This window comes from Amphiura filiformis, chromosome 9, assembly GCF_039555335.1.
Source record: "Amphiura filiformis chromosome 9, Afil_fr2py, whole genome shotgun sequence".
In the NCBI taxonomy this organism is placed as follows: Eukaryota; Metazoa; Echinodermata; class Ophiuroidea; order Amphilepidida; family Amphiuridae; genus Amphiura; species Amphiura filiformis.
In genome coordinates, this window is record NC_092636.1 from 39,178,905 (window position 1) to 39,194,840 (window position 15,936).

Sequence of the window (15,936 nt, forward strand, 5' to 3'; positions counted from 1 at the left end):
ATATGATATTGGGTAAAGTTCTGACCGTGGCCTAGAAAAGCATATATGATATCCATTCACATATGCACTGATTCTTCCAGGAATGTAGTTCAGAACGACTGCACAAAACACTGCAGTGATCCATATTGCAGCAAAACCAATTTTAGCCCGTAAATCTGTCATTATGCTGTGGTAATGCATCGGTTTTATCACAGCTATGTATCGCTCCAAATTGACTGCTAGTAACGATAGACTACTACTTGTGAAAAGAAGTTCCACTACGGTAGCACATATAGAGCATGCGACCTCCCCAAATGGCCATGAATCCAAAACGGTGGCTCCAAACATTGGAATTTGCACAAAAATGGCGAAGCTTAAGTCGTTACATGTCAGTGAAGACATGAAAAGTTTTGTAGCGTAATTAAGTTTTCGGTGTTGGATAAGAACAATAAGACATAGCGAGTTACAAAGCAAGTTGCTGAATATGATCACTGCCATAAGAGAGGTGTAAATCAAATCCACCAAAAAAACGTTGACAACGTAAAGAAAGCAGCAAGTTTAAAAAGCCCCCACCTCGGCTCACTTTTTGAAACTTGGTCCCATTTGTAAAAGATACTGATTTAAACTTTGTCATAATTATCAAGTGTTATGTATCTTTAATGTGCCGATGCGATATTTTAAAAGTTGTTAGCATTCTGGAACGATCAGAAAGGTTATTATGTTGTTCTTGGCCAATATCCTATATATGTTTTGTTTTATAATAATTATTAAGTTCATGATCAATGATTGAATTAAACGAATAACAAGTAGGCATGTTAATGGCAATGATGCTATTGTTTAAACGTTAAAAACACCGATTTGCTGTTGATATTTAAAATGGGATCAAGTTTCAAAAAGTGAGCCGAGGTGGGGGCTTTTTAAACTTGCTGCTTTCTTTACGTTGTCAACGTTTTTTTGGTGGATTTTCTTTCTTTTTATGAATGTAGCCAAGCAGCTATAAGCTTGGAAAGTCATCGGGTTACGAAGTACTCCATAAAACGAAAAAAACGAAAGATAGATGTTTGAAATTATGTTATCCTTGATTTATGACAGTAAATAATTTAATAAAACTTTATCAGCCGTTTATTTTTAAAACTTGCTGGTCACAGCTACCGCGTGACTGTAATGTTAATAGGATACATATACATTTTAATATACTTTAATTATCCAAGGCAACTAAGAAAATGTAAATATGAACAACAAATACCCAATGTTGACGATGCCAGCGATTTACTTCAAATTGAAACTGAGGAATGCGCGTATATGTAGCAATGCTTATACTACGGAAGCGTCTAAGTGCCACGACTTAGCAAGATAATTATGTTTTAATGATTGTGGTTTTTGTAGCCCTGCGGGGCAATCTACTTGGATATCCAAATTTCGCGGTTGATAGTTCTGTGTAGCCCTGCGGGGCAATCTAGTTGGATTTCCTATTAAGCGGCGGTTGTTGGCGGTCTTTCGTGGTTTGTAGTTTTAATTTCCCTCATTCTTCATGCCTTACCCTCTATCGGGTTAATTTATAGTTTAAGCTTGTGGGATAACTATACTTCATGGTGCGTGATTTTTTGTAGCCCTGTGGGGCAATCTAGTTGGATATCCAAATTTCGCGGTTGATAATTATTTAGATTTATAGATCTAGTTGGATTTCCCTATTAAGCGGCAGTTGTTGGCGGTCTTTCGTGGTCTTTCGCGGTTTTTGGTTTTGATTTTTATGTTTTAATGATTGTGGTTTTTGTAGCCCTGGGCAATCTAGTTGGATATCCAAATTTCGCGGTTGATAGTTCTGTGTAGCCCTATGGGCAATCTAGTTGATTTCCTATTAAGCGGCGGTTGTTGGCGGTCTTTCGTGGTTTGTAGTTTTAATTTCCTCATTCTTCATGCCCTACCTTCTATCGGGGTTAATTTATAGTTTAAGCTTGTTGGATAACTATATCTTGGCGGTGCGTGATTTTTTGTACCCTCTGGGCAATCTAGTTGGATATCCAAATTTCGCGGTTGATAGTTATTTAGATTTATAGATCTAGTTGGATTTCCCTATTAAGCGGCGGTTGTTGGCGTTCTTTCGTGGTTTTTGGTTTTGATTTCCCCATTATTCATGCCCTACCCTCTACCGGAGGTTAATTTATAGTTAAGATTGTTGGATAACTATATTTCGCGGTGCGTGGTTTTTGAAGCCATGCGGGCAATCTAGCTGGATGTCTCTACTGAGCGGCGGTTGTTGGTGGCCTTTCGCAGTTTGTGGTTTTAATTTGTTGGATATCCAAATTTCACGGTTTGTGGTTCTTTGTAGGTAGCCCTGCGGGCCAATCTAGTTGGATATCCCTAGTGAGCGGCAGTTCTTTCGCGGTTTGTAGTTTTAATTTCCTCATTCTTCATACCCTACCCTCTATCGGGGTTAATTTATAGTTTAAGCTTGTTGGATAACTATATACTTGGCGGTGCGTGGTTCTTTGTAGCCCTGCGGGCAATCTAGTTGGATATCCAAATTTCGCGGTTGATAGTTATTTAGATTTATAGATCTAGTTGGATTTCCTATTAGCGGCGGTTGTTGGCGGTCTTTCGCGGTTTTTGGTTTTGATTTCCTCATTCTTCATGCCCTACCTCTATCGAATTTTATAGTTTAAGCTTGATGGATAACTATACTTCGCGGTGTGTGGTTTTGAAGCCCTCTTGGGCAATCTAGCTGCATGGATGTCTCTATTGAGCGGCGGTTGTTGGTGGTCTTTCGCAGTTTGTGGTTTTAATTTGTTGGATATCCAAATTTCGCGGTTTGTGGTTCTTTGTAGCCCTGCGGGCCAATCTAGTTGGATATCCCTAGTGAGCGACGGTTTTTGGCGTTCTTTCGCAGTTTGTGGTTTTAATTTCTCTAATTTTTCAGGCCCTGGCTTCTATCGGTGGCTAATTTTCTCTTTTAAACTGGTTGGATACATAGAACTGGTCTCTATCATTGATGATGTTGTATGACACTGTGCAGTGGTGTTTTTTAAAGTAGGTTCTTAATATAATAAACAATTTCCCTGAGAATAAACATGAAAAAATGATATCACAATAGCACTGGATGTTAAAAATTATATTATCCTTGATGAACTAAAATTTATTGTTTAATAAAAGATTGTAAAAAATAAGTTGGTCATCGGATTTCGAACTCGAGTCCCCGGAATAGGAATCCAGTGCGTTAACCATTAGACCACGGGAGTCGTCTGTGAAGTAGCGTGTTGATGTACAATATTTATTATATGAATTGATTTGTCGTCCGAAAAGAACAAAAGAATTGTGAAAAACTTGATTTTTTTGGCGAATGGGGTTCGGAATTTGTATGTACGGTATTTCAGAAATTGCTAGGGTACAATTGGAAGTGAATCTGAAAAAGTAGTGTGAAGGTGATAACCAGGTAGACCTGTAGCAGTGTCCAAAAATTCTGGATCAGTATGATTTGCAACTAATTTTCGCTATGAAATACCGCGTGAAATGGAAGCAAAAATATTTGTTTATTACGAACAATGATTGACTGTAGGATTGGTGGCCCTTTTGAATTAATGAGTTGTCAAGATATTACACCTGGGACTGTAAATAACATTTAGCATGGTTTTAGATACATTGTGTACCCAGCGAAAAATAACATCGAACAATAGAAGTCAAGTGTTTTAATGTTAGCTGTAAATATAGTCTCGCGGGAGCATCTGTTATTAGTCTTCTTTATCAGTCTTTTTTTTAAAAACTTGCTGGTCACGGCTACCGCGTGACTCTAATACCAAGGGGTACTATGACACCCTTCAGCTTGATTGGAACAATTCATTGTGTATGTGCCTCTGGTCGGGAAAAGTTGACATAATTATATTAAAGATACTACCAATAGTGGAAGTTCAATTAATGTTGTTGAAAATAGCACATTGTATAAACACATAACGCCTAGCTACTCTTCAATGCATGATGGTGATCAGATGAGAATGGTCCTGAACACTCCATAAACATTTTACCAATGTTGAATGATGCACTGCTGATTAGTTGGGTACCCTTGTTGTAAGTATTTATAAATAAACCATCACAGCCAGGATTTGGCAAACTGGAAAATCCTTGTTGAAGAAAATAGCAGTGTTGCTCAACATTTCCCCTTAAAATGCTGCAAATTAAAACATGTGTTGCTTGCTACAGCTACTGGACTTAATAATTTGTCAATTAGGAGAAATCGATAAGTGGGTTACACACAGGTTGCCAGATCATTGGTGCAGCAATCAACACATCAAGACAGCAGTTTTCTAGCGATTCAATTTGGTACCAAAAAAAAAAAAACATCAATTAATTTTTATCAATTATGGTAATACTTTTCGTATGGAATGGAACAATTATTATTTAAATTTGCTCACACTATTCAGCTGATCATTTAGTAGAATGTTGATGCAATTTGAAGACTACTTAAAAAAGAACAAAATCAAAATCAGTAACAATATATAATATAATATAAAAGGATTGTGTAAAAAAAAAAGTTGCACCGTGACTCTTGCAAAAGGAGCCCAATATATGGTAAGGAACACTTTCAGATGCACCGGTTTATTTCAAAATAGCCCAATTGTATGGACAAGGCTTTGATTGGCAATCATGGCAAGATAATAATCTACCATGGCTGTCATTGGGCTGTTCCAGTTGAAATACATATACCCTCTATGGAAGATAATGTCCTTAATCTCCCAAACAGGGAGTGTAAATTAAAATGGAGTTACCTGACTGGGTGACTTCATTTGAAATCTACACCCTCTGTGTGTCGGAGACTAAGGTCATGTCTTCCATGGGGGGTGTATGGATTTCAACTGGAATATCCTGTCATGTTATCAAATCCTGACATGCAACATCAAATTCTTATTGCTATATTGATTTCCATCAAGCTAAGTCCTTTCAATCCTTATGTACACAGTGTCAAGTGCAGATACGTTCAGCCACTTGCAGGTTGCTACAGTCGATTCAGTTCCAAAAACGCAGTGGCAGATTCAAATCAGTGTGTTTACATGGTTGCATCACCAGTGTACAGCCAAATCGGTCTTCTACATGTGTGTATACGGATTAGGTTGGGGGTGCGATTTTGTCTTTGTCATCATGTCATGTATTAAATTTCATTAAAATGAGGAGGCAGATTGGTTATTTGCTTCCAATTTTTTTCAAAGATGACAGGATGAAGTTTATCTTCATCAGGAGATGAAAGTATGAAGATGTAGTCATTTATCCAACTTATTAGCTGTTCCATTGACATCAGTTGACCATGAATATTTTTGATACTGGGTTATTCCAGTTGAAATCCATACATCCCTATGGAAGACATGATCTTAATCTCCCACACGGGGTTGTAGATTTCAAATGGAGTCATCCATTCAGGTAAACCTATTTGAAATTCACACTCGCGGTGTGAAAGATTAAGATTTATTATGGATTTCAACTGGAATAGCCCAATTCTTTTGGAAAAGAAACACCATAAAATAAGTGATCAACACCAGTGTGTATTCTGGACTCTACCGTGCATTCTTGAAATGGCATCAAAGTCATAATGTGTGTCCAGTAGTATCAAAAATGTGCACTGGCATTGGTGATGAAGCAGTTGAGGTTTCTTTTTCAAAAATGTCAAGATCCATTTTGGGTTCATTCAGGTTCATCCAGGATTCTGTCCACTAAACCTGCTGTTACCCAAGGTCAGCACAAAAGCAAGCGGTCGCAAAAGCAGGCAATACAGCCTTTCTTTGCTCATATTTACTATTTCAGTTTCAAGACAAGTGATAAAAAATTGCCAAACAAAAGTAAAGAATTTCAGCAGCAAATTTTCATAATGAACTTTTTTACCTCCATCCTATACTCTTCATTTCGTATGTAATATATGAAACTGTTGAGAGTATTGTTGCAGATAAGACAAAAGCATGCTATAAAACTAAAATATGGTATAAAAGGAGAACCATTTTCTCTTGTAAATAAGTGATAGTAGTTGGCATCTATCATAATGGGTAATACACACACTATCAAACACACAGTCATTAGAAAGCATGTGGCGTAAGCTTTTCTGTTCCTACGATTACGAAGCGCCTGGTCATGGTTTTGTGCCGCCGCAATCTGACGAGAGTGTTGTCGGGATACAACAAACATTTTCAAAAAGAGTATGATCGAGAGAAGAATGGGCATAAACAAAGTGGTTAGTACCCACCCAGTACGTAGGTAATCTACGCTCTGATATGATATTGTGTAAAGTTCTGACCGTGGCCTAGAAAAGCATATATGATATCCATTCACATATGCACTGATTCTTCCAGGAATGTAGTTCAGGACGATTCCACAAAACACTGCAGTGATCCATATTGCAGCAAAACCAATTTTAGCCCGTAAATTTGTCATTATGCTGTGGTAATGCATCGGTTTTATCACAGCTATGTATCGCCCAAATTGACTGCTAGTAACGATAGACTACTACTTGTGAAAAGAAGTTCCACTACGGTAGCACATATTGAGCATGCGACCTCCCCAAATGGCCATGAATCCAAAACGGTGGCTCCAAACATTGGAATTTGCACAAAAATGGCGAAGCTCAAGTCGTTACATGTCAGTGAAGACATGAAAAGTTTTGTAGCATAATTAAGTTTTCGGTGTTGGATAAGAACAATGAGACATAGCGAGTTACAAAGCAAGTTGCTGAATATGATCACTGCCATAAGAGAGGTGTAAATCAAATACCAAGGGGTATTATTATGACACCCTTCAGCTTGATTGGAACAATTCATTGTGTATGTGGCTCTGGTCGGGAAAAGTTGACATATATTAAAGATACTACCAATAGTGGAAGTTCAATTAATGTTGTTGAAAATAGCACATTGTATAAACACATAACGCCTTGCTACTCTTCAATGCATGATGGTGATCAGATCAGAATGGTCCTGAACACTCCATAAACATTTTACCAATGTTGAATGATGCACTGCTGATTAGTTGGGTACCCTTGTTGTAAGTATTTATAAATAAACCATCACAGCCAGGATTTGGCAAACTGGAAAATCCTCGTTGAAGAAAATAGCAGTGTTGCTCAACATTTCCCCTTAAAATGCTGCAAATTAAAACATGTGTTGCTTGCTACAGCTACTGGACTTAATAATTTGTCAATTAGGAGAAATCGATAAGTGGGTTACACCCAGGTTGCCAGATCATTGGTGCAGCAATCAACACATCAAGACATTGGGTTCTACAGTGCAATTCTGCAATTAGGAGATTATGTAAAAAAGAACAACAAAAAGAGCAAAATTCAGCAAAATATAGAAATTGTCTAAAACAAGTTGCACATTGACACTTAAAGAAACAGCCCAATATATAGAATGGTACAGCATCAGATGCACAGGTGTATTTCAAAGTAGCCCAATTGTATGGACAAGGCTTTGATTGGCAACCATGGCAAGATATGGGCTATTCCAGGTGAAATCCATACACCCCTAATAGAAAACATGACCTTAATCTCCCACACAGGGAGTATAGATTTCACATGGAGTCATTCATTTAGGTAACCCCAATTGAAATTCACACACCCTGTGTGGCAGATTAAGGTCATGTTTTCCACAGGGGGAGTATGGATTTTAACTGGAATAGCGCATTGTACAGATCAGGCTTTGATTGGCAATTCTAATAAGATAATAATATACCGTGGCTGTCTCAGATCCTGACATGCAACATCAAATTCTTATTGCTATATTGATTTCGATCAAGCCAAGTCCTTTCAAACACCTTGTGTATACAGAGTCAAGTGCAGATACGTTCAACCACTTGTAGGTAGCTATAGTTGATTCAGTTCCAAAAAAGCAATCAAAATTTGGTCTTAGTTCATCTGTCCAGTAAAAAAAAATCTTTCCACATAGATAGATCTCTTCATACATTTTATACTCGGTGATTACTTCGCATGTTATACGTATTGCATTTGCAGTACATTGGGCATGTTTACATTAAATAGCCCATGTGCAGTGATATGTGTTCTGCATATAATTATGAGACTGATTGTAGAATAACAAGAACAAATGTCAAAAATTACAATATTGAAGTTGATTTTAGCATCTCATAAATTGTGCGGGCCAGGAAATTGTTTTCATTTATTTCACCAAAGAATCACAAAAGTTGCAAAATCCATGGATACTCACAACTTATTGTGAAGTTAATTTCATGCAAGTTTGTGACTGATAAGAGGTGGTAGGTAATTGATTTTTTTCTCAATAACCAACAACATTGCACATTTCCAAGGGAAGCCTTTTTCATAGATATTCTTATGGCAATGGTTTTCTGCATCCATTGAAACTCATTCATAGGGACCACCCCCCCCCCCTTGAATAGTGCATGATAGGATAGGGATTACCACAGGAATCCATCCATTATAATGTTACAACAAGTTAAGATTGTTCATAAGTTACTTAATCTACTTGAAATATGATGGAATCAAAGCCTTTTGAAATTGTTACTTGAACCTGCCAAAGGGTGCAATTTTAATAATTATTTGGCAACGCCTGGTAAAATTGCGAAAGTTTTACAGTTTTTATTACAACAGTTACACTATACCAGTATTAACATTGAATTCAATATTGTCTTTCCTTCCAGTGGGTACCAGTGTCTAATATGCATTCAAGACGTGGTGGAGTTGGTGTAGCATCATTAGGAGGCAGACTCTATGCAATGGGTGGTTATGATGGTCAAGCAAACCTGAATACACTAGAGAGATACTATCCTGAAGATAACAGGTGAGATCCAATTGAGATATGGATAGAAAGTTTATCTGAAGTTTTTTTGTGTCAGCAAAGAGGTTCTACCCAAAGAGAAACGACTCTGCCATGTTCATGTGGAGGGTACATGGAGGGTAAAATAGTGTACATCTGGATTATTTGCCATGTGCCCGATAAACTTTGATTTGAAGTGCATACTTGTTTGTGTTGTGTGAGTAGTACATAGGATGGTCCCATGGTCAATGGTAAACAAGTCAATTTTGTTAGATAAGGACAGGTTTTTGTATGTGAAAATGATATGTGAACATGTGACATCAGATTGATATTATTCAAAAGTGTTGATCAGGTATGGAGGGATCATACATTCACATCACACCAGACACTTAGCAGGGGATGGCAGGTGCTCCCTTTGAGAAGGCCCCCCCCCCCCTCCCCATTGGATGCTGTCCACCCTGATATTTAAGATTGTTAGACCTTTATTGTACTTTTAGCCCATTTTGACCATTGCAGTCAAATTCTCCCCCTTCCTTGAAAGTTGCCCCCACCTTTGCTTCCATCTGAAAAAGTTCTGGCAGCACCACTGCATCACACATCAATATCACCTGTCCATATACTGAAAACTAGTCCTGTAAACTATTGTATGATTGCAGCTGAGAAGCAATGATCAAAGTAGCAGTGATTAGGCTAAAAAAATTGTTATGTCTCAAAGCCCATGGCTGTTTCAAAAACGAATGCGGAATGAGGTTTTTTGTAAGTTTGTTTTTTTTAACTAATTTTGAACTAAGATGTCATTTATGAGTGTTCAGAAGTACACAGCATAAAATTGTGGTTGATTTACACCATTGAAGTACAAATATCAATTGTTTTATACCTAAACGATGCAAGTATTGAATGAAGTAACATTTCTTCTAAATTTGTCTCAGAATTTCATGATTTTTTATTTTTACGCCAAATTTTTTTTTTTTAATAAATAAAAAATGAATTAGCTGTTTCAGCTGACATGGACGCGCTAAAAAAAAAGGAACACGCGCAGCGGATTTGAGACATAACAACTTTTTTAGCTGTATTATTGTTAGTATTGTCGGGGCAGCAAATAATCAGCAAGTGATAATTGTAATTTTATTTTGTTGTCTTGCCAGGTGGAGTTTCTTAGCCCCCATGACCCAGTGCCGTAGTGGACACGGAGTAGCCGTACTAGGTGATCTTATGTATGCAGTAGGTGGTCACGATGGAGTACAGTATCTCAATACAGTAGAAACATTTGACACGCAACTAGGAGAATGGATAAGTCAAGGTCCGATGGGAACGTGTCGAGCTGTAGCAGGAGTTGCTGTTCTTAACAACATTCCATGCACTAATGTGTAGACCAACACTGCCTGTTGAATTCCTCATGAATTATTCATCAACTCTGATGATGCAGGAAGCAAGTTCACTTCACTTCGATGAATATTTTGATAGCTACTACCAGCTATAATTGGAGCCAGCGATAAAGAAACTAGTTTGAGTCTGACGTCAAGTGTCAATCAAACTCTCATATGGTTTGTTTACGATTTGTCGAGATGACCAAAATTACGCAGTGGTTAAAGTGTTCTGAGGCTAGTGTTTCATCTTCAGTCATGCAAACTATCTCAAAAGTTGCTTAGTAACAGGAAACTTTCTTTCCTGAAGGCACCGTGTCAACGATACTTAGAAAAGTTGCTTTTTATCTTGAAAAAGTACCAACATCTTTCAGCGTTCCTTTTCTCTGATGAAGGCACCAGATGAATAAACCATCCTTTTGCGCGATACTAACCAATTGCAGGAGTTGATCAGCAAAAGCGAAATGTTTCTTTATCTGTGGCTCTGATTATATCTACATCAACACTACACAAGCATTAATTATACTGCCTGTCATCTCTTTGTCTTTAATTACAATATTAGCACCACCGTGAATTGAATGGAGAGGACACATATAGAACCCGATGATTTGCGATGTTTAATAATTACTACGCAATGAAGATGCCGATATCAACAGTCTGGTCTGTTTAAAATTTTGTGGAAACATTTCATATTGCCCTAACCTTAAGCCTTCTAATTAGTACTTATGGTATGTGCATCTTATAACAATATCCAGCAATTGCTAGGAAAAGTCAAGAACATGCATCATGCAAAGGCGTAGCCATAGGTGGCCAGGAATGGCAGCTTAAAATATAAAGGCACAGTAAATAAGGCTTTTTCCATCAAATTCTCTCTGACTGGAATTTGAATTTGTCCTGTAAATTGAGTTTTGCTACCGATCAGGCTGGAATAGGATCTTTGATTGAATATGTAATTTACTCCATTTTGCTTGTGTGTCACTCATGGAAGGGAAAGTAGTGTATGTCTGTTAGCCATATAGAGGTCTGTCAAACTTAGATTGTGTTTTTGTTTGTAATCTGTATGTTATGCATTGTGTAGATAAACATTCATTCAGTATACACCATTGTAATGCTAACACTATACCGTAAAAATTGTATATGTGCCTATTATCAAGTAGCTCGGACAAGAACAAATTTTTACATTAGTTTGTTAAACTTTTTCAGTTTCTTATTTTAATTTACGAATAATTGTAAATTAAAAGTTTAACAAACTTCTTTTAACTTACAAAAAGTTTTAACAAACTACATTGTACCCTGAAAATTCTTTCTTGTCCGAGCAACTTGTTAATAGGCACATAAGCTTATAAATAATTTTTACAGTATGGTGCCAAACAGTACTGGTATCACTCAATGTCAGGCCTACATTGGAAAATGGCAGAAGTACACTATTTTAACCCCATAGGTGACAATCCAGTATTTCAGATTTCCCTTACACACATGACTGTATGGAAGTCCAAGCTCTCTAACCAATTATGTAGGTATGGCAGAACAATTGCTACATTTATCTTTCCTGCTAAGAATCATAACTGCAAATGATATTTGGTCAATTCAAATTTATGCTTGTTTTTTACATAATCTGGAATGCATAAAATGTAGTGTTAGCCAAGAAGATTTGGCTCCTTAACATAACAGAGATGTTTATATTTATATTTTGATAAAACAAAAAGGTGCCAAAGTTTATAAAAAAAATCACAAATGCTAACTTTTGACTAAAATAGGCTTGAGATTTTCCCTCTCTCGTAATAGTGAATAAATCAATTTTCAACTGCATTGATCTTATATTGAAACCATGCAGTCAGTTCTATTTTGTAACCTGTGGACGATATTGATTGCAACGTTGCATTTTTTTGAGAGAGAATGTTTTGATTAAATGTTTTCACATGATCTATTCAAATGAATATTACTTACATTTTGTGATTTATTGAAACAGGGTATTAGTATTAAGATTAATTGAGCCTTGTTAGAAAGGTTGGGCTATTATCTAATTAAATGCACTAAATATAGTCGCTGGCTGAAATGGGGTTAGGGATTGCTTCAAAATCCAACCACTGGTTGACTGTCAGCACTTTAGCAGAACCGTTGATTGGGCCTTGGTTCTATTATTTGGAACAATGGATTGCTGTTAAACCAGTGGTTCTCCCAGGGTGCCGGTGATTGACCATCAGTTGTTTGAAGCCATCCCTTAGTCTTACAGCATAAACTGAAAATAGCACAATTGGGCTATTCCATTTGTAAACTACACCCCTGTGAAGGGAAGGAATTTGAAAATAAGGTGCTGTATGGTTGGACTAACTAACCAATTTGGAAGTATTTGATTTGATTAAAGTTGAATGCACTTTTGTAGACTATTTTCTATGTATGTATGTTGTAAGCTTACACCAGAGATGTCAGTTTTCAGGTATTTTCTGATTTCAAGACATTTCTGTACGTAAGTATAGGCAAATGTTCAGCTGACAATACTGACTGGCATCTCTGTTAGACTGACAGCTTTAATTTGTATTCTGTAGTTTCCATTATTGACAGCTTCCATTGTATAGAAGTAGTATGCATTTTCCCAGTTCTGATTAAGGAATCTTCATGAAAACTACACTTCGTTTGTCCTTGTGTTTGGTAGTGACATCAATTATTTTACGTGTTGTACTGTGAGCCTGTCGACAAACCGTATGTATATGTTCCACAGGATTAGGTTAGCACACACAATTTGATACTGCAACCAGCAAAATACACACGTATAGCATGATCAGCTCGTAATCGGCAGGAATTGTTAGGTTATGACCATTCCGTCGAAAAGTAGACACAGGTTATGAGTGACATTGTTCACCTGTCTGGTCTATATTGTGCATGTTAAATAAAGTATAGGCAAAGTATATGACTTAAATAATGATTTGTGATAACTTCTGGCGAGTTTTCACATGAAAGTTCTAAAATAAAATATATTAATATTAATCCGCAATGTTATAAGGCCTGCCGATTATGAGCTGATCAAACTATAGGTCACTACTAAACTCGAGGTGATACAAATTATTCTCTACTGTGTGTACCAGAGAGCTACAAAAAGTTTGCTAGATTTAGGCATATGCTTGTGACTCTTTATTGATGTGAACTTCCTTACTCAGCTATATACCTTGTGTATTTTTGTATTACATGTTGTGTCACATTTTGCCTTGTATTTACCATAATATTTTAGTTAGTTATTTTGTTATTTTGTTGCTGTATCTTTTTGGATCCATTTTGTTTGTTCCCTGCTGGTCAGTTGGAACAGGAGTTAGTCAGTTTTTACCTAGAATCAGTACAATGGCGGTTGTTATGGTATGCGGGATATTTCAAGGCTCCTTTCAACATTCAGTGGCGGTGCCAGGAATTTTTTGCGGGGGCATGGGGGGCAAAGTGAATTTCATGGGGGGGCCAAAATCAACAAATTTTGTATTTTTGTAATTTTGAGTTTTTACTGGAGGTCGATAGTTCTGACTGGGGCATTCCCCAACCCACCCTACCCCCACGCCAATTCCATCATTATGCAAAGATGCAAAATTTGAAAGAAAAATTATGTACCATTGGGCGATTCCATTTGGAATCCACACTACCCCTGTGGAAGATTTTGGAAATATCTTCACCAGGGGGAGTATGTTTTTCAAATGTTATTGGTCAGGGTTAATTATTTTAAAACTCATATTATGGTTTTACCTATATCTTCCACAACTGGAGTAAATATTTTAAATAGAAGTCTATTCTATTCAAAATGCATACTCCCTCTGTGGAAGACTTTAGGTAAATCTTCCATAGGGGTAGTGTGGATTTCATCTGGAATAGCCCATTGTATGGCATTGGGCAATATTTGCATGCAAGATTTCTGGAATGCTCTGTACATTGATCTATTTCAGGTACATGCAATCTGCTGGTTTGTCATAATTTAAGTGAAGGTATTAGATTAGGTTAACATCTGCTGAGTCATGGTGCCATCCATTCTCTAAAGTGTGCAAGACAAAAATGAGCATCTGTAACTGATGAACCTGTAAAATGCATTTGTAATATACTTCACATGAATAGGGTACAAGAAACAATGTGGTATTTGTTATGTATCAATCACCATGAATATGCAATGAAGACAGCTGCATAGAAAGCATTGGGACTTTGTACGATTGTGACCTTTGCCTTTATTTATCTGCTGTTTTATCCCCTTGATGCTTATTTTTGATAACCAAGCACAGGATTTGATCTGTACATCTAAAGAGACAATCGGAGATTGTCTGTGTTAATTAGTTTGACTAAGCACTCCAACGAATCATCAAAAATCATACTATTTCAATTTGATCGTAGTTTCATTAAAAAAGTACAAATAACTTGATCTCTGAGTGTACCATGGCTATCATGAGTGTCAACTGCTTGTGATCGCATGTTAACCATGGTTGCCTAATTTGACAGCCTGACTTACCTAGATTTAACCTTCATGCAAAATGTCAGATTTGATCTACAGTCTATTTGCCTTCCTCTAGTCAGTGACAGGTGCAGGTCATTGTTTTGTGTGTGCATATAAACACCGCTTATAAATGTGTGTGTATGTCGCTTTGATTTTAACACACAATTTATTGCTGCGACCACTGAATTTCACACTGATGTCACTGACTCAAAGATGGTAAAGGCACTGTAGAGAGTTTTCGTCATGTATGCTATTTGCCTATTTTTAGCATATCTATGCTTGTTATAAATATGCCTGGCGTATGATTAATTTTAGGGGGTTCACTGATTGTCCCTTTAAGAAGTTGTGTTCACATCAACACAGATTTACACAAAGTCCTAGGTTGAACCTGAGTTCAATTGAAGTTAGGTTGAGGAAACAAGTCACATAATTGTTAACATCTTCAACAGTGCATGCATGAATCCTGACTGAATCTTCATCATACCTGGGTCAAATGTGAAGCATTTGATGTGAACGTGATCGTTAATTAATAACAAAACATTGTAATAACATGTATTATGCAAGTAAGTTATTTTTCATGTATATTATGTTGTGTTTTATTGCATTACTCCCAGCGATCTTGTGCAAAAGCAGTGCTGATAGCAAAAGTTTCTCATTGTAAGCAGTCGGGGAGGAAATGCTACAGATATTGACAGTAGAACTAAGACAAGCGTTTGCAAGTAAAGTCTGCACAAAAAGTAACTCAGCTGTTATAAATACGCCTATAGATTCAGAACTAATAATTGTTTTCACAATATTTCAACATAAAAAGAAGGATGATTTATTTACGCGCATTTTGATACCCCATTTGTCCAATTTTGTTCAATATTGACAATACAGCAGTGTTTTGAAAGAAAAATACCCCAATTTAAAAGCTGCAGTTATTTGAAGTAAGCGCGAAGATAATGGCGGGCTTTACGTGTTTACAGTGCTGGCATTATAACCATTGATCGCTGTAAACTGCAACTTTTAAATTCGGGTATTTTTCTGTAAAAGCACTACTGTGTTGTTAATATTGAACGACATTTGACGATAATGGGGTATCAAAATGCGGTAAATAAATCATACTTTCTCTATGTTGAAATATTATGAAAACAGTTATTAGTTCAGAATCTATAGGCATATTTATAACAGCTGAGTTACTTTTTGTGCAGACTTTAGATCGATTCAACAGTTAAACTGTGATTTGGCATCACTATATTTTGACATGTAATTACATCAGGTAACCAATGAACTGATTGGATCAATGAGACACACTTGTTTTTTTGTTTTTTGTACAATATGTTTTGATTTGATATAAACTTTACTTACATGCTTTATAATATGTTTAATGGTGCTTACACTGTTA

At 36.8% G+C, this 15,936-nt stretch overlaps 1 protein-coding gene across 1 annotated transcript in view; it reads left to right on the forward strand.

Moving 5' to 3' along the window:
* The window catches only part of LOC140160968 (kelch-like protein 18), a 116,612-nt gene extending 100,997 nt beyond the window's left edge, over positions 1-15,615 (forward strand). Inside the window, exons 9-10 of the mRNA XM_072184323.1 lie at positions 8,614-8,753; positions 9,875-15,615. Coding sequence (XP_072040424.1) covers positions 8,614-8,753; positions 9,875-10,100 — 366 coding nt within the window. The 3' untranslated portion in view covers positions 10,101-15,615. The remainder of the gene's footprint in view (positions 1-8,613; positions 8,754-9,874) is intronic.
* Positions 15,616-15,936: the final 321 nt, after the last annotated feature.